General features: G+C 44.4%; 1 protein-coding gene across 3 annotated transcripts in view; it reads right to left on the bottom strand.

The window, feature by feature from the left end:
- Positions 1–20,384, bottom strand: part of LOC147684078 (dehydrogenase/reductase SDR family member 4-like) — a 90,185-nt gene that overhangs the window by 23,055 nt on the left and 46,746 nt on the right. For all 3 annotated transcript variants that reach the window (XM_086944435.1, XM_086944433.1, XM_086944434.1), the window contains exons 5-6: positions 7,126–7,196; positions 6,370–6,421 (exon numbers count right to left, since the gene is read on the bottom strand). In XM_086944435.1, the coding sequence (XP_086800561.1) occupies positions 6,370–6,421; positions 7,126–7,196 (123 nt within the window). The remainder of the gene's footprint in view (positions 1–6,369; positions 6,422–7,125; positions 7,197–20,384) is intronic.

The following is a 20,384-nucleotide window of genomic DNA, read 5'->3' as shown; positions in this document are numbered from 1 at the left end:
TAGGAGGCTTGTTGTGTTTCTCAATCTTGGAGGTTTATTAACCTCTTGGCTGCTAGGCGTTTTCCCGCTGTGTGCTGGGAATTACCATTTTGCTGTTTGCATGACGAGCTCAGCTCGTCATCAGCACACGACTCCCGTGGGTGATGACGAGCTGAGCTCGTCATCAGCGTCGAAAGGGTTAAATGAAAGGTTAGAGAGTTCTGTGTGGGTAACCGGTTGAAAATGTATTCAGCTCTTCATTCTTCTTGTCTGCCTCTCTTCTCCCCTTTTCTCTTTGGGTTCGTCTCTCTTCGGTGGTGTCCCAGTATCTCGGAGAAGAAGACAGGAAGACAGCGGTAAGTAATACTATACGAGAAGCTTGGGTGTAGGATAGGAATCTCAAAGATGATTAGGTGCTCTCTTTTCCCTCTCTTTTAGTTATGGTGGTCCTCTGAGGGAGATTAGAACAGAGGGGAAATGTGCACAGAAAAGATAACAAGTGTGGTTTATCAGAGACTATATCTCTCTCTGCTTTACTTAGTAGCCCACGCATTATAGACTTTCTATATGCCCCTGTCACTGATGCAGTCTGTTGCAGCACAGACTAGCAGAGCACAAATAGAAAATAATCCCAACCAAAACGATCAAAGAATAAAAGGAAAACAAAAGCAAACAAACAAGACGTTCTTAGGTTTCCTTCCCACACCCCTTCTCCACCCAGTTAGACTCTGCCTCGCAGAACCCCTATGGGCCTTTTGCTCACTCCCCTCCCGGTCCACATACTGAGTAAGCTGCAACTCTCCTGAGGGATGTACATTGTTACAATGCATGCTTTTACCATGCATGCTGTAACAACGCAAGTTTTAAAACGCATTCCATTACAACACATTACACTGGGGGGTGCTGGATAGTGAATATTTTAATTTACTATTCCAACACCAGTCTCCGTGGACACTAGGGAAGGTGTTGGATAGTAAATTAAAACTGTTCCCTATCCTAGAGCGCCCCCCAGTGTAATGCGTTGTAATGGTTTTCGTTTTAAAGTCTGCGTTGTAATAGCACTGCGTGCTAAAAGTTGCGTTATGAAGGTTGTTCCCCCTCCTGAGTTGCCGCAACGTCTTCACTCCCGGGGTGACCACCACTCTTCACCCCAGACCTCTGGAGCTTTGTCCCCCGTCTCCACCTTTGACAAAGGCGTCTCCTCTTCGGCACACCTTTCCCCACTCCCGCTGGGCTCTGGGTCTGTTGCGGGGAAAGGGGCTTCCTCTCTTTGGCGTTCTCCCGCTGTCCCGCTCTGTTCCTCAGCATCTCCCGGGTGTTCCTTCCAGGTTTCACCCCCAGGTCCTGTGACATTCCCCTTGTTCTCCCTCCTGTCACCTGGTTGGCCTGAGCTACGGTTCAGTCCGCCCCCTTCTGATGATGTCAGATCCAGGGCTGCCAAATTAACCCTTTTTTTTGCCTTCTTCCAGGGTAGAGATTGTCGGAGCTGGTCATTGCAGTTGTGCTGGGGTAAAAAAGGTAAGGGAGGGGAGGTTACGGGTTTCGGGTCACAGCCCTCATAAGGGGCGGGGTCCTCTTTACAATCAGACTGCAGGATATTGTTCATGTGGAGTTAAACTATGTATTTTGGTTGGAGCTAGGCCTTTTTTTAATTCTCTTTTTATTAAACAATTGTGGTAGTACAGTGAACGACCATGAGGCCACATAGTAAGGAAATACAGTGGTAGAGGGACGAATAGCCATTTCCTGCAACTTAAACATAGTCTCTGTACCACCCTAAGTTGGAGTAAGATCAATGTCCACATCAGCTCTATGCAGTTCCTCTGGTGGAGATACACATATTTCACTACGCTCTACATTCCATTTAGCCCACTTGTGATCCCATTTCTTGTGAAGTCCCTGTGTTTGAATACATCCTTCTCTGCGAACCCCACACTGTCCATGTTGTTAGCCCATTACTGATGTGTAGGCAAATACCCAGTCCCCCATACCTGAGCAATATTCCATTTAGCAAGGACGTCAGCGGGGCTTTACGATTGATTGAATAGTATTGGGTCTGATGTTGGGTTACATATATACCAAGGTAACAAAATCCCTCAGTGGCGACTGTGATGTTAGAGTCCCTGGGTATCCGCTGGCAACGGATCTTGAAGCATATACTGCACAGTTTTGTCCAATTAATAGTTTACCCTGAGTGAGCACTAAAAATTGTGAAAATGTGTTGGATCCTATGGATTGAGGCTGATGGAGCTCCAACATATGAAAGACCGTCGTCAGCATAGAGGGAAATTTTATCCTCATGCTGATCTGTCCATTTCAGCCCCTGATCATGGGGTCACGTCTAACCTATGTCGCTAAAGGCTCTAATATCAGGGCAAACAGGAGGGGCGACAGGGGGCAACCCTGACTAGTCCCCCTCTCTAGATAGAATTTTCAGGAAGTATGTTGATTGACTTCTACCTGGGCTGTCTGTGCGATGTACAGTAACCTAACCTATCTTATAAAGTACAGGCCGAATCCCATACATTAGAGGATGTCTTCTAACCAGCTGAAGCTAAACGGTGACAAAACTGAAGTCCTCCTCTTGGGGAAAAACAAAGACCTATGGAACTCCGTTCATTGGTCCTCCGAGCTAGGCATCATCCCCACCCCTGCTACCCACATTAGAAATCTGGGGGTCACCATCGACAATGCCCTATCGATGAAACAACAAGCAAATAAAGTGGTAGGCCTGTGTTTCACCATCTTGAAATGGCTGAAAAAATCCTATGGATGCTGCCCCTTGCAACTCAAAAGACCGTAGTCAACGCACTCATCACATCCCGTCTTGACTACGGCAACATTCTCTATTTGGGCTCAAATTAAGCTGTCATCAAACGGCTACAATTGGTCCAAAACTCGGCCGCAAGATTACTTTGCAAGATTCCAAAAACTGCCAGTGTGTCGAAACATCTGAATGACCTACATTGGCTCAGGGTAGAAAACCGCATCAGGTTCAAAGCCCTGAGCTACATGTTTAGGATCAAATCCGGCACCGCTCCAAAGTATCTGCAATCCCTAGCAACCCCATACATCCCGGGAAGAGAACTGCGTTCCCAGACCACAGCATAATTTGCGATCCCGAGATTCAAACTAGCAAGAATGGGAGGTAGATCCTTCTCTGTCCTAGGGCCCTCTCTTTGGAACAAACTTCCCCCCCATATTCGCAAGGAAGAAAATTATGCTAGATTCAGAAAGAACATAAAGACCTGGCTCTTCCAGAAATAAAATATAATGCCCCTTTTTCCCCTACTTCTGTGCATCGATAATTCATCGGCGCCGGGAAACCCTTTTTGGGTAGCTGTGCGCCATACAAATGCAAAAAATAAATAAATAAATAGAGCAAATAGGGACAGCCACTCAATAGTATTGAAAGACATTTTGGCGTCTAGTGACAGCAATGCTGCATCCTCTTGGATGGTGTGAATTCTTCCCACCACCTCATGCAGTCTTCTAAGATTGAGGGCCGTGTTGCAGCCAGGCATAAAGCCTGATTGGTCTGGGTGCACAAGTTTACAGATGACAGGGATCAAGCAGTTGGCCGATACTTTGGCAAGAATTTTTGCTTTGGTGGTGAACTGGGAGATTTGGCGATAGGAGTCACATCTCGTCGTTAGTTTACCTTGCTTTCTGGATGACGACCACTGAGGCCAACATCAGGTCTGTAGGCAGGGACCCAACCTGGTAGCTCTTCTTATACATGGCTCGTGGAGTTAGGCTTTTGACTGTGAAGACATTTTAAGCACTTTATGTGATATTGTTATTCCTCTAGACTCGATTTTCCTCCTGTTACTATCACTAGCACCCAAACTTGTTCTGCAGCATCTGACTCTAACATGATATCTGAGGCCCAGCCAAAAATGGATTTTCCATTCCCAGTTTTCAGCTGAGAGAGCCACAACTCCAACTACTGCTTAGCCTCTAGGAAAGGGGAAATTAATGCTGAACAATGGGGTGCTTTGCATAGATGAAGGGCTTTTAGACATTGAAGTATCTGATAATGAATGGAAGTAGAGATGCTGATAAATAATCTATTACCCTTGCTAATCATCAAAGGGAAACCTTGCCTAGATTGAGAATGTTCCAAATCTCTTTTTGTTATTAGCTCGGTTTTCTTTTGTGGGCAAAAGGGCTGATTTCCTGGGGTCTATAATCAAACTAGGAAGTTCAATCATTTGGGATGAAATCAAAATTGATTTCTTCTGATTTATCACAAAGCCCTAGCTCTAGAGAAGTGAGAATTTCCATTTAATTGAAGAGAAAAAAAGGCTTTTGGAATTGGTAATGAGTCTTTATGGTAAATTATTAGTCTCATCCAGTTCAATCTCAAAAGTTCAACCACTGGTTTCAGGATCTTGGTGAAACACCAAAGGGCTGGATACAGACTGAAAGGAAGTGATTATAGCTGGAATGTCCTTCATTGTTCACATAAACTGAAGATAATACGTGTATAACTTATGAATTGGAATTGATGGATCAGCATCCTTTAGATCTATCTTCACCATCCAGACCCCTATTTGGAGAAAATCTCTAAAGAATGTATCCCTTTTTTTTAAGATGCCAGTAAAGCTCCAATTTGTATAAATGTTTTACATTTATGGCTGACAGATAGCCTTCATCCACCTTTCTGATCAAGAAAAGATTGCTTTGGAAACCTTTGGGAGTAGATTTCTTGAATTGCCTCTTTTGATGCAACTTGCAAATCTTTTTCCAGAACACTAAGACCATGGGGCAGGGATGATTTAATTGTACTGAGAGAAAGTAAAATTCTAATTTATACCCTTGAATAGTGTGTGGAAAGCATAGGTCTGATGTGATGAGCCTCCCATTGTGGCAAATGAGAGGGAGACTTCTGCCCAACTTTCATGTGGAAAGAAGATTTCAAATGATAAGACCTGGATTGGCACAAGCTCTTCCTCTGCCCATTGAAACCTTCCCTTGTATTGACTTCCAGGTAGAGGAAAGAACCATGAATACCCTGGCCTGTCACTAAAATCTGCATTATGACCTGCCCTGGGGCATCAAATGAAGGGGATCATAATCTCTGCTGATCTAGGATGGAAGAGCAATATCTACCTCAACTGGCTCTTTGAAAAACATGAGGGAAAAATGTTTTTCAGGTTCTGCCGTGCCTTTTCCAATGAAGTAAATGCTTGCGCATAAGCAGAAATGTCTTTAACAAAATGATGCTCGAACGGATGGCCATCTGCTTTTGGTACCAACCTTTTTCCCTGCATTTCTGACAATTTGGGATCAATCCCCAAGATGATGATTTTGCATCTTTCAGCCGAGATGGCTGCATTCACTTTGTCTAAAAGACACAGCTCGCTGACTCCAAACTCCATTCTTGGAGAATTGGTTGATTTACTGGACAACTGTAAGCACTGTGCCTTCAGTTGTGTTCATTGGGTAAACAGCAATTACTGCGCATGCGAGACAACGCATGCCATTACAATGCAGTCTTTACAACGACCACATTGTTACATCGCATGCCATTACAACGCAAGTCAGAACAATGACTGGCCCTGGTAATTCTCATCAGAATGGTTGCTCTTACGATATCTTTGTGTGTTATCTTTAAGGTTAGGCTCTGACACTGTAGAGGGCCTCTTTGCAGGCTCATGATGTAAAGGCTAGGGAATATGGGCTAATATTGCGATATTTGCATGGGAGAACAGCCCCATGATATGGGTCTCATTTTTATGGAAAGGGTGGCAAATAAAATATTTGTGTGTGTAAGTGGGAAGACAATGGTTAAAATTATGTTTTATGTGAAATTACAAGGGAAATCATAAACCACTGCAATTATTTTGTGAATGGAATAATGGAAGTAGACTGACGGTGTCATAGTGTATATTGCATGTTATATGATATGAGAATTCCAACATTTAGGATAAAAGTGGCAGTGGCAGTCGAGGAATCAGGATTAACTATTTTGAAAGGTTTTCTTATCTTTAAACATCTGGCATGTACCTCTAGCATACATTTTCTGGATAGAGAGGTGTGTCGGCAACCTTTAGTGTGTTATGTGAATTGAGTGTACAAGGGGGCTGAGCTTTAGATTCCTTGCCCTTTGGAGGTAAACAAACTTATCATTGTCTTTTACATTATTTGGAGATAGCTTTTGACAATATTCAGCAAGGAAATATGATGCAATGGCACTGAAACTCCAATATTTATTATGGTTATTGTATGGAGATGGGTAGACTGGGGATCAAAAGGATGATGCAGAGACAAGTGCTGTTGTGCATGATTTACCCTCAAGTCAGGTAGTCCGGTTCGAGGAAAATCAATGAAAAAACGGTGAAATAGTTGAACATCCCTATTGTAACACTTACAAACTTTACTTACAGGAATACTTGCAAAGCCAACTACGGATGACGTCAGGACTATGGATCCACCCCTGAAAGAGAAATGGACACAGGATCTTTGTGAGGAGATGGCAAAACAAATAGACATTCAATTGTTGAGTTAAAAGGAAACATTTATTTCCCTTCTCTTTATCAAAATGTTTCTTGGGTAGCCCTTATGACTAACACTGACCTCTAAAGGTGCTTTGAATAGTCTATATATTTATTTGGTAAATATGTACTGAGTCCTTTTTGGAATTTCTTTTCCTCTCTCTTTGTTTATTGCTTTGCTCTCTCAATGCCATGCTTGATCTCTCCGTCACATATATTGATTTGTTCCACATCATCTCATTGACATTTCAATTCCTCTCAATTATTTTTCACTCTCCATCTCACTTTCTCTTTCCCATATCTCTTTCCTGATCATTTACCATATACTTCTGCATCCTCCTTTTAACTCCCCTCTTTCCTGATCCTCCTTATTTCCACTCAACCACCTAAGGGCACCAGCTCCAAAGGTCCGTTTCCAGCTATGCCAACTCTATAACACTCACAGTTCATTTTAATATGCCTCTCTAGCATTAGCACACCCAGTTCATTTTAATATGCCTCTCTAGCATTAGTACTCCCAGTTCATTTTAATATGCCCCTCTATAATTTTTGAAGATATTAGTTCCCACTTTCACTCTTGGCCCCAGCAGCACTTTTACTCCTAGATGTATTCACCCCATCATTTCTCAGGCTTAGTGATACTTACCCACGCTTCTGCATGTGAGGATAGACTTCCTTCACCAAGAGGAACATTGACTTCACATTCAAGTGTAAAATCTGAAATATATGACAATAAGAATGCATTGTTGGTGCTTATCTGTTGTCTTATTGTATAAATGGTGAACTCTTTCATATTCTTAGCATTTGTTGGATGTAGGCATAAGCTCCATTGTTTGTTAAGTCGAATACAGATATATTGAGAGTTCAATGGGACGGATCACTACACAGTTTTTTTACAACATTATCAATGATATGTTTTTTATTTAGATATTGTAGTATTCAATATTATTTTTGTTAAACTCTTAGCAATCGATTTATCTTTTCTTCTGCATCTTATTGGAAAGGAGTAATCCAGATTTATAAAAGGTAGATTAGCACTAGATTATTCCTTAATGTACTTAGTAAATCTCCTCTCCTCAAAACCCTCTTGATGCAATCACAATAGACGCAGAGAAAGCATTTGATAGGATCAATCAGTTCTGGCCCTAGAATTATTGCTCTAATCCCTCTTCTGTGTCAAGCCCCAAGCACATCTGTCCTTCTTAATGGTGTAGTTTCTTCATATTTTCTCCAACAGTGAGGTGTTTGACAAGGTCGTCTTCTTTCCCCTTTATTTTTCAGCCGTGCTCTCAAACCTTTCCTTTCTTGTATACACCTTAATTCATCCATATCTGTTTGTCGATAAGACGATCACCATTTAAATCTATCATCTTATGATCTCCTCTCCTCTTACTTCCTTCCCCAGAAACATCCTTACCTGCACTACTTAACGAAATAGCCCTCTTGTCTGACATTTCAGGTTATAAAATCAACAAAGATAAAACTGCAATTCTTCCCCTCAACAAATACACCTACAAGTATCGTTTTCAGTGGAAGTCATTTTCTAAAATTAAATATCTTGGTATGGGATTTACAAAATCAATTCATAAGTCCATTTCAATTAACTTTAAAGTTCTGGTTAATAAAATTGAGAAGATACCTTCTGCTTAGAATCCTTTATTTTTGTCTTGGTGTGGCCATCTTGATTCCGTGAAAATTGTGTTTTACCTCTGATACTTGTGGCATGATAAGAAAGCAAGAGTCTCTCTCAATATTTCAAAAATGAAAACTTGAAGAAGGGTTCAATTTCCCAAATTTTAATCGCTACCATAAAGCTTTTCATCTACGTTAGGCCTCCTTTTGGATTTCTAAATTCACCTCATCCTTTCTCCTTCATGGTTTGATGTGGAGAAAGCTCTCCTTCATCCCTTGACTCCAAAAAAGGTTCTCTCTTTTTCTTCTAAAACCTCTATTATTATATCCACTCTTTAAACATAAAACCTAATTGGTAAAGTTACTGTTAAGTTAACACGTTCTATTTTCTTCAATGAGTCCATATGGCATATTACATTTATTCAAATTAATAATAGACCAATTTTGTGGCATTCTTGGAGGTCTTAAGGTATGACAAGGGTTGCACAATTATTAAAAAAGGATGCCCCTATATCCTTTTTCCAATATCAACATACTTTCCAGTGCCCGCTTTCTTTCCATACCAGTTTGTAGCTTCTTATTAATTCTGTCTTGGAAGCGGTTTTCTGTTTTACTTTACAAGACACCACACTTTCCATATGACCTTACCAAACTTCTCTCTGCTTCCCCTAATGCATCTGTGATTTAGAAAACTATTTCATCCTCAACTTTTTCTCAAACCAAGTTCAAACCTGAACTCCTTTGGGAAAAAGACCTTGGGTTTACCGGGAATATTTCCTTCTGAAAACGAATTTGGTCACATATTTATAAAATCTCTAGAACAGCTAGTGTTACTCAGACTCAGGTTTTTCTTTACCAAAGACTTGACTTTACCCCCACACAATGGGACTGATTTTGATGACAGTCGGACCACCACCCATATGCTGTAGGTGATGGTCCAACTGACCGACAGCCCTTTCCAAAAGCCCTTGCATGTTGGATAGACTGCCATGATAAGGCTGTCGAAAACGGGTTTTGGGGGCCCACAACAGGATTCTTTCTCCTCGTGGTCCACAGTGAAGTGCTCCTTGGGGCACATGTGGTGCTCCCACACACCTCAATGCATAGTGTACCATGCAACACATGGAATATAACACACAGTGCACGGAGGTACCGGAGGTACTCCATACCACAGGGGCTTGTGCTGCAGCTCTTTTCAACGGCCGCAGCACAAACCATTGTGTTATGCAGCAGTTTCCAGCCACTGTCATGGAGGTCACATCATAATGCTGCTGTCAGAGCACCGACTGCCTAATGGGTGGTCTCTTGACCACCGCAATAGTGGTCTGCAGTCTGACCACGCGGCATCATAAAGATGCCCTATGTTTCAAATGTGCTACTTGTACGGCGTCTCAATGCTGGTCTTGTTAGTTTCTCAACAGCATATTCTGTTTAGATGTCCTAACACCCTTTCATTTTAACATAAAGTTCGGTCTCAAATGAAAAAAATATTTAATATACCATATACTTTTAACATTTTCCCTCTCTTTTTAGGAACTTTAACTGCTGAGTTTTAGCCCTCCTTCCCTAACTGTAAATTACTTGATATTTGTTTAGAACTATCGTTTCAACACATTTCTTTTAAATAGAAATGTTAATCTAACCTATCATACAATGCTTGGTGGATGCAACTTCTCTCATCATAAATTAGATACCATTTACCTTTCTCAATGCTCTGCATCTCATAATACTAAATTATCATGCTTACCATTGTCATCTTTTTCAATAATACTAACAATAATGTTTCACCTACCAACTGTACTTTGTCTGAAAATTTCAAAGCACAATGAAATGAGTCTGACATGAAATACCAGTATTTGTAAAGTGCACAGCTACCTCCGAAGTGGTGTCTCGGCGAGGGGGGGCCTTCGGAAGATTAAGCAAGCTATTGCCCAGAGTCACATGGTGCTCGGCTAAACTGCCGCCGGCACTGCGGATCGAACTGTGAACCCCATAGTCCGGAGTCAGGCACCATGGCCGCTGGGCTACACCTCTTCCTAAATGAATGTGTTACCTCCCTGCTGTTTCTAATTTTTAGCTAATTATATCAATGTATTATCTATGAGGACATGTTTTCTTCTATTGCAATAAGTGTCATTTTCTCCCTGCCCGCCCTCCCCCTTTTCCCTCCTTGAAATCAGAAAGACTTTTGTTGTTTCATTGGATTTTTTATATATTGTAATAGATGTTTGCTATATTTATTTTGTTCAATCCTATTTTTTATCCTTATATTTAAAAAAACATTTCCAAACATTAAAAAAATGCCAATGAAGTTACAATGTTACTTTTCACCTACCAGTTATATAGGAGAGCCCCCAGTGTTTGTTGTATTTGAGTGAGAATAGTACATCCGCCCCCCCCACATAATATATGCACCTTCTTCAATGTTAGTAGGACTGGAGTTAAAAAATGGAATGATAAAACATACACCCCACCCCAAATGTTTTGTCTTTACCCATTATTAGTTGTACTGGATTTATAACAGTAATTCTCACCCCGCCAAATGTATGACCTTTCCCCAACATTAAAAGACTTGAGTAAAAATTGTAACTCTATCAGGGCATGGTCAACAAGATGGCCGAGCGGCAGCCCTGAGAGCTCGCTCGGGCCCCACAAAATAAACTCCTGCAGCATCCTACCCCTCCCTTGCTTTGAATACCCCTTGGTCACTGCACTTGAGTGGGGACACCTGCAGGAAGGCAACATCGGAGTCCATTTGAAGAGCTGCAGCAGTGGAGCTGCAATAAATGGAGCGAGAGATTGGATGCCCAAAGAGAGAGTCGAGGTGTTCCCTTTGACCTGGGAGGAGTCTGAAGGGGGGCAATCCCTGCCGCAGAGGCAGAAGACCGATGCAGGGCATGAGCACCCTGGGGAGTAAGCACAGAGTGCCTTGCAGGCTGCGAGACGTGCCATTGGTGTTTTCCTATGGTGATGGAAGTGACCTGGCTGCAGCCCTGACTAAATTACATTTGTATGCAGTTGATGGCTGGCAGGGCCTACTGACAATAGGACCTCCGTCGGCTTCAATTACCACCAGTTGGTGAGAATCTGGTGTGGCGCCAAACAAATTGTTGCACCTGTGTTGTCCCACTCAGGGTAAATGACCCACGTGGACTGCGTTGCCCTGAGAAATGAGACATCATGGTTCTGGTTCCCCCCCTGCTTTGAGTTGGGACAACTTTGTGCTGTCTGCAGTTTGGGGGTGCTGCAGACTCCACCCCCCCGGCCTGTAGAAGGCAGGGTGCTGTATGTGTGCAGTGGCTGTGGAGCCTTGAGTTGCCTCAGAGGAGACCCCAGGAGACTCGAAGTGTAGGCTGCTACTGTACTTGAGTTAAGGGGATGGTCCACCCCCGCGGGATCGTCTATGTGGCAGTGTGTGTGGCCTAGCTGTGTCTCCTGGAGGTTTGATGGCCTGGCCAAGACAGGAAACACTGTGGATGCTGCTGTTCGAGTGGACCCAATATCCTAAGCCTGCACAATTTTAAGGTACAGTTCTGGGTCGTTTTGAAAACAGCACCAGTTGGTGTGTTTAAGGCTTTCCCCCATTGCAGTGCCTGCAGTGGTGCATTGCCTTTTTGCGGATAGATCCTACACCATTCCAAAGCGGACATGATGGAGACCCCCCAGGCATAGCCTGCCACTGAAAGATTTGGAGACCCGAGTTACAACCACTTATGACACATGGACCTCTACCGTTTGGATGGCCAAGGAACTGAGATCGGCAATAGTTGTACTCCTTGTGAGACAGGCCTATAAATGCGTTGCATAACAACATAGGCAAAGATAAGGCAGCATGATCCATGCAGCAAAGGCAGATATATCAATACACTGGCCCTCAAATGGGCTGTGAGCAACAGTCAGCGGAGGAGGTGATACCCCAGATACTAAGCCAGAACCAACGGGAGCTCAGATATTGGCTGCCATTGAGGCTTCCAGCCTGGCAGTTCAGGTGAAAGTTTAAGCAATAGCAGTTAACATGAACTTACTGAGAGAAGACCTGCATAAAGTGGCGGAGCGGTCTACGAAAACGGAGGGACAGGTGGCCGAACTCAGGGAAGTAGTCTCCCAGCTAAAGCAGACAGTGGATACGCTTGAAGCCCTATCAATCAGGCTGGAGGCCAAGATTGAGGATGCAGAGGGGAGAACGCATAGATGCAATCTCCGATTTGTGGGGTTCCGGAGGGTGCAGAAAAAGGGCCACCCAAAGTATTTTTGGAAGAATCAATAAAATCAACGCTCCCCAATACCTGGCTTTCCAACTTTTTTAACAGTCAAAATAACATTTAGGTCCTTGGCCCCACCGCTGCCACCTGGAGCTCCACCTCGAACAATAATGAGCACATTTTTAACTACAGCGACTGGGACAAACCTCTAAAGATGGTCCGCAAACGGCGGGACCCAAAATGTAGAAATATCAGCATCTGTTTTTTCCCAGAATACACCAGGGCTGTGCAGCTACAGAGGCAATTGTTCTGTGGTATAAAACAGAAGCTGGCAGCCAAAGGTTTGCAATATATGTTGCTCTATCCCACCAGGTTGAAGGTGATCCTTGATGGGTGGTCCTTCTTCAGCACAAATGCAAGCTATGTCTGCAGAGCAGAGCTGTGTTTCGTCTAGGAAATAGGCAATAAAAGGAATGCAGCTGCGGAAATGTAGCAGACGCAGGAGGAGGACACAATCCGGTGCAAGGGTGATAGTTTGGACAGATGGCACTATCTGCTTGGAGTCTCAACGGTTGGAGAGGGCGGAGGCCAGAGTGCTGGACAATACTGTTTCATCAATTGCGTCCTCCAGTGCCTGCTAAGAGATGCAGGAGGAGATGGGTGGCTCACCATTGAACACTGCAGAGGTTTGAAGTGAGTGACGGAATGGTTTCTGGGGAAGTGGGTGGGAGCCGTGGCCACACCAGCTGGTAAGAGACATGAATCTGCCTCACATGGGGGTAACTGTACATGGCAATGATTGGATATGCCTATCAGTTACATGCACACTGGCAATATGAGATTCTAGATGTGTTTAATTACAGGCCCACTATCTTTGGGTACTCTTGGAATATGGGGTGTGAGGACGTCATCCTGAAATTCCTTCATGGAGGTTCCAACCTGAATCTCTGGGGGACGTGAATATGCCATAGATATGCAGAATACACTTCAGGGATTTTTTTAACTCCAATTGGGGTACAGCGGTTTTGTGCAGGGTGGAATGGAGGACATTGAAGCTGGTCATCAGAGAGGCGAGCCTGGGTAAAATATATGGTATCAGGAAAAGCTGGAGAGGGAACTGGGTGAGAAAGAGTCCCATCTCACAGGGCTGCAGAGACAGAAGCAGGGGCGCTTGGGAGATGAGATGGCGTGGACAATGGCACATAGAGCAATGGCAATGGTCTGGGACAGGCTAAATTGCCATATCCGAAAGGATTATCAGCAACGTCTCCACAGAGAGGGTGATAGGTCGGGAAATATGCTGGCATGGTTGCTTAAGAAGGAATATCCTCCTCTCACAGTTTTCACTCTCCGTGCACCCGATGGTACTCTGGTCATGGGCCAGGTGGCTGTCAGGCTGCTATTGTGTATGCACCTTGCCAGGATATACTCTGCACAGCCATTGGTAGAAGATGCAGGAGATATAGACTTCCTGGCATGAGTGGCTCTTCCTCGATTGATGCTGGCACAGGCAGAAATTGGGTGAGGTCATAACTTTGGAGGAACTGAAGGAGTTGCTCCAAACTATGGCTGGAGGGAAATGCCCTGGACCCGAGGGTCTACCGGTTGAGTATTATTAGGCACATGCTGCCACACTGCTCCTCCACAGGAACCTTAGGAGACTGTCTTACATGATGCATGAGATGCAGGAGTTGGTATTCCGAGCTGCTTTGGTATCACTTGATATAGAGAAAACCTTCAACACTCTGTCTTAACCGTATTTGTGGGAGGCCCTGACTCAAATGGGTTTTGGACCCGGATTCCTGGTGTGGGTCCGACTGCTTTCTAAATTGCCCACAGCGTGGGTGCACTTGGGGAATGAGGTGTCTGAGGCTTTTGATAAAGGAAGTGGTACATAGCAGGGTTGCCCACTTTCACCGCTATTGTTCACCCTGGTGATGGAGCCACTTGCGATATACCTCAGAGACGAGTCACAGGTTTGGAGTATACCGGTCGGGGACAATTGCCATGTGGTGTCTCTATATGCAGATGACATGTTGGTATATGTGAAAGACCTGAAACGTTCAGCCCTGCTCCTTATGCAGCTGTTGGGACACTTTGACATAGAGTCAGGGCTACTTATCAATTGTCATAAAACCGTGCTGTACCCCCTGGCTGCCATATAGAGTAAAGAGGTGGCAGATCTTCCAGATGTGGGAATGCCATAGTAAAAGCTTAGATACCGGTACCTTGGGCTCCAGATCACGCATGATAGCCACCTCCAACATGTGCTGAACATGGGGAAAATACCGGATGGGCTTGAGCACTCAATTTGGTTCTTGATCACATTGTCCCTGTTGGGAATGGGTAGAATGGCCTTGAGTAAGATGGTCCTGTTGCCGCGTTGCCTCTACTCGATGCAGAATGCTTATTGTACTCTGCTAAAAAGATAAGTTATTGGTGGATTTGAGATGGGTGGGTAAGAGATGCAGGATACAACTTGAAATATCGAAACTGGACCTGGGTGAGGGTGGACTGGGACTCCCCGATCTGCAGTCGTATTACCTGGCTGGTCTCTTACAGTATGCAACAATGTGATACAATGTTGAATCCAACTGGGAAAAGAGCTTGATGTTGGGATCTGTTGGTACTGCTCAGCTTCCCCATTTGCTGATTTGTGGTAGGGGATTGTCCCGGACACAGTGGCTAGAGCTTGGCACTTGACAGTCAGAAAAGTCATTAAGAGCTCCGTACGCACCACTTCTCCTGCTTTGGTGATCGCGCCCTTTTCTTCATATTCGCTAATTCATGAATGTTGAGGGTTGGATAACCGGGGATTGTCTGAGGTAGGGAGACCTCTGCTTGCACTGTACTTTTTTGACTTTGGTGGACATGGGGATACACTACGCAGTGGATGACTGACAGTTTTTGCAATACGCACGTATTTCACGTACTGACCGAGGGATATGTCCCACCTTTCCAAAGGAACCAAAACAGTCTTGTGTACTCGGGGTAATTCTGGATCCAGGCTGCTTTAAAGGTATTATTTCATGACTGACCGCATCCTTTAAGGCTGAAAGGATGACGAAGATTACAGTGCGTAGGGAGGCATGGGATAGAGAATAGGTAACGCCACTGACTGACAATAAATGGCACAGGCTGAGAGCAGAGGTGCGGGAGGTGGCCAGTAATGCCCACTTCAAATTGGTACATTTTTATTTTCTCTATCATGCCTACCTGGTCCCAACCTGACTACACAGGGCGTACCCAGCAAGGGCATCAGGTTCCATTAGATGTAGGACTATGCTTGCCGACTTCTGTCATGTAGACTGGAATTGCGCACAACTCACCTCATAGTGGAGGGATGTGCGCAGGACATTGCATGGAGTGACTGAGGTAGATGTGGAAAACAGGATTAGGCATTGCTTTCTGGGGCTAATGCGGCTGAGATGATAGAGGAGTGTAGGCTTAGGAGAGTGCGCACGGACGAGCATGCGGAAAGGGATATTGAGATGTGGTTGAGTATGTTAGATGCACTTGGAGAAGGGAGTGGGGAATGCAGCGGAAGGGAGGACCAGGAAGGGGGTGACGAGGTGGGAGCTACTGATATGAACGCAGAGCATGAAATAGAGGGAGACACCGGACTAGCAGGTGTCACACAACAGTGACCATTTGGTGGATCGCACTGGATTTGACGGAGGTGCCTCTGCGTGGTTGCATCCTTGGATCTCTGGTTGTGAGAGTGTCTCCCTTCTCTCGCCCTGCTACTAATCACACTTATGTGCCCTACATGGTGAGGACAGGTACATGTGTGGAGGGAGGGTTTTTTTGTTCTTTCTTACTGTTCCTGTGGACAGAGTGTTTACACTGAGACCCCCAGTCTGGGAATAACACATGAACCCCCCCCCCCCCCCCCCCAAGTGAACTGTATGTACACACTGTAATATTTCAATTGTTGAAAATCTGAATAAACAAATTTTGGAGAAAAAAAAATATTTTATCTACCTGAAAGCCTTCCCAGTTATTAGCTCTTTTTCCCACTACGTGTGGGACTGGAGTAAGAGTAGTGAATCTGCCAACCAAATACATATGCTTTCCTGAATGTTACTAGTACTGGGTTTCGAATAGCAAATCACCCCCTCCACTAATTGTATGCACTTTTCCCACAGCTGTCCTTGAAACTTCATTGCTCCATGACTGTGATGACCACCATGCAAACAATTGATAGAACTTAAATCTTGTCAGTGTCCCACTGGTTATTCTGTACATTTTCTCCCAACTAATAAGCTGTGGGTCCTCCTGGAGATCTCCCTACACTCAGAACCTAAATGGTGTGACAATTCCTGGAGGCATTCAGGGGTACCCAGAGAGTCCCAGATTGGAGCCTGCGATATATAATATGATATTCCCAATATATTCACAATTTCCTCTTGCCGGCTTAATAAATTATTCTCTTCCAGTTAAAGCTACAGGTGGAGATAGAGAATGGAGCTGCTGCAACCAGACATTCTAATGTCAAACGTTAGCAGTCAGCAATTATATTTGATGACATTGGGGATACAACTGACCTAGGACCCTGATCATGAGTTCAGCTGTAAGGGAACAGCCGTTGAAGTGGCATCGGATTCCCCGCCGCACAGTTGGTGGTCCACTTGCCGAATTCCGATGTTGGTAGTCTGTTGAAGGGAAGATTGCCAGAGTACCGCTGATGCTGCCAGCCATTCACAGACAGCCGCAGTGGCGATGGGGGGCAGCAGCTGTAAGAGGATGGTGCAGACAAGTTCACTGCCGTAGGAATTAAAAGTTTGAGTCGGCGGAATCAAAGGAACTTGTGTTCAAACTCTCCCATTTCCTTTTCTCCCCTTCAGTATTTCACGTTGATCCCTTCTTCAAGTGCCCCCTTCACAGTAGCATCTTGACCCCAAAGAAAACATCCCTGTTGGCGCCAAATCCCGGTTACTCCGTTTTGTACTGTTTACCCATTGACTGGAGTGGTCACATATGTTCCAGCATCCAGCAATGGCAAAGTACTGGTAGTAGGTATTTTTTTACATATGTCAAGCATATGTACACATTTAGCACGTGTGTAGTCAAAATATACACACCTGCACCGACATATGCGAAAAAATATTACCCTGCATCTGAAACACTGCCGCAAGCCAGGGGTGACATCGTAATACGGCGGGAGGAAGACAACTGCCACGGCGGTATGGCAGTAAGACCACCAAACTCGTAATCAGGCCACTAGTTTCGGTCAGCGGTGAGTCAGCTCATGTTCAGGAGCATCTGGCTTTCAGAAAATAGAATTCTTTTATTTTTCCTTTTCCATATTTTATGGGACAACTTGGTGGGCCTGAAGAGGGTTAGGTATAGGTAGGTGTAGATTTTAGAGAATTAGACAATCCTTTTTTTGCCTTTTTCTTTACAACAGGTCTTTCAACCTTTTCCTTTTTACCTACTTTCACAGTGTTAGGGAGGTGCTTGCATAATCATTCATGTCCGCTTCTGCCTTAGTTCTGGCTTATGGTTGCAGACTTGGATCAAGTCATCTCCCGCAAATATTCCCATCTGCAGAGGAAGCTTAGAGCCACTTTTAGGGTTTCTGGTAGATGCTGCATGAGCAGCTTGCAGTCTTGACTTAGAGTTTTGCCTAGTAGCTCTCATTACTGTAGATAGGAATGCTAAAGATATTCCTTAAAGTGTTCTTCTCTCCCCTTCAGCATTCTCTGCCCAACTAGAAATGTAATGCAGTTTCTATGTACCTATGTGAAGCATTGCACCTGGCTAGTTAGAACATGTGGAGCAAGGTAATCCCACTGCTTGGTAACAATCTTGAAGCCATGTTGCCAGATTCCTGAAGATGATCAGACCTACTGCCAAAAGGCACTTTGCTACAAGTCACACCTGGGCCGCCATCTTGAAATGTTTGCCTCTATCTTATCCAACTGGGCAGCTGTCATACCCTTCTTAGCTCAATACTACACAAGACTGGCTACCAAGAATTATTGAAATGCAGGTAAACTGGCAGGATATGGCAGGCCGTACAGGGCGGGGACAAATACCACCTCCTGAGAGCACTAGCAAACCTTGCCACTTCTGTAGTGGTGCATGTCCAAAATGGAAGAGACTGAATCAGGTCTGTAGAATCCTTTTAAAATTGATTTTAGATTAATTGTAGGTTCCTTTCAACTTTAGGTTCCTTTAAGTTTCTTACAGGCTTCTGCATGTGGCTGTGTGGCTGGCCCTCTTAGATTTCCTCTCCACACTCTACACTACAAGACGGCCACTGGTTTCTGGTGAAGGCTGTTAGCTCAGGAACCTTAGTAGCAGTAACAAGTCCCTGCTTTAGTTTGGCTTGGCTTTGCTTGGTATTTGTTAGCTGAAGGTGTCTCTTTTCTTCGTCAGACCTCACTTTAACCCACTCTTTAGTCTCTGCTTCCTCTCCTGTGCACTGTGCCTTCGCTCCATCTCCTCCTAGCTGGTTTATCCTTGCACCATCGGTACCCCCATTTTTCCTCTGCTGCACTTTATACACAAACCCAGGCACAAAACCAGACAGCTTACCAAATGTCTTTTGCTGCAGGAGCTGTGAGAGGGTTTGAAAGTCAAGACGCCAACAGTCCAGTTGCCCAGTCACGGAAGGAACTCAGTCCACCTGAGGCAGCCACTCAAACTTCCAGGCAAAGTTCGGGCCACTGAAGTGGCAGAGCAGAACAGAGGCAGAGCAGAGTAGAATTTAAGAGGGGAGGGCCAAAGCCACACACCGCCAGAGTAGAAGGAGGAAGATGCTGCCTTGCGTTGGAGTGGCAGGGATGGAAGTTGATAGGGATAGATAGCACCTTGCGGCTCCTTAGCCTCGCATACCCAAGCTCGAGCTGTCCCTAGCCCCTGAAGCAATGAGGTGGGAACACGAGGAGGAAAGCAAAGGTAGTGAGGGAGCAGCAGATAGGTGGTCCGCGATAGGTCTGGGGAAGGTCCGCCTTAAGACCTGTAAATCCATAAACTGGGAACCGGAGCTAGGCAATGCCAGCCAAATTGCAGAGGGCATGGCAAAGCATCAAGCATATGGAGCATTAGCAGCATCAAGCAATCACAGGCACAGGGGAGTAACACAGGCCTTTGCGGTGCAGGAAGCCTTACATTCTTCGTGTGGGACGCCGTTTTTCTGACACAAGATCCACGGTATCGGATACGGTTACCTGGAACTACACGGAGCCCCGACATTTTATATCTGAGTGGTTACATACTTTGCCACTCTTTATTTGATTGGACTTTTAAGCGCTTGACAATAGCAATCGTCCTGACCTCGTGGATGATTAACCTACAGATATTTATTAGTTGACGTAACTACATATGGTGCATCTTTTGGATTTAATATTGTGAAGACTTGTGAATATACATCTTTCTAGCCTCCTTGTAATCGTCCTGATCTTATGGATGATTATCTTACAGACATCAATTATTTGACGCAACTACATTTGAGGCACCTTTGGATTTCATGTTGTGAAGATTTGTGAATTTACATCTTTTTAGCCTTCTTGGAATTACCCGATTTTTTCCTCTCCTTCGTCAGCTTGTCTTCACAGCAGATATTATCTATCTTCAGCCTTGAGAAAGTTATGGTACCTATCTAGTACCTACGAAACACGTGACAGCTGTTTTCATTATGATGATTTGAAGAATAAAAAGAAACGAAGATTCTCAGATTCTGAAGGATTTTGACTGATTTTTTCTGTCCTGTATTATTCATTGTTACAAAATATATTGCTTGATGGTGATTACTAGATTCCCAATTTTTTTTACTGCTATTTAGGATGGTGCACGCTTAACCCAGTTCTCTTTCGGTGTAGGAAGCCCCAACTCCGAAGGGAACCTCCAAACCTTCAAGGGGGCCCTTTTCAGCCAAAAGTCAATGAATATTTGTGGGATATGAGAGACTTAAGGGACCCTCAATAGATTCTACAGGGGGGGGGGGCATTGTTTTGCGTTATGCTACTGCACAGGAGGTAATTGGAAGATAATCAATCGTCTGTCTGTCTGTGCTGATATAGGATAGCTGTAATAAAGTAATCAGGAACCCACTTATGGTAGT

This window comes from Lissotriton vulgaris, chromosome 11, assembly GCF_964263255.1.
Source record: "Lissotriton vulgaris chromosome 11, aLisVul1.2, whole genome shotgun sequence".
NCBI classification, from domain to species: Eukaryota; Metazoa; Chordata; class Amphibia; order Caudata; family Salamandridae; genus Lissotriton; species Lissotriton vulgaris.
The sequence above is the reverse complement of the archived record's forward strand: the minus strand, read 5'-3'. Positions and strand labels throughout refer to the sequence as shown.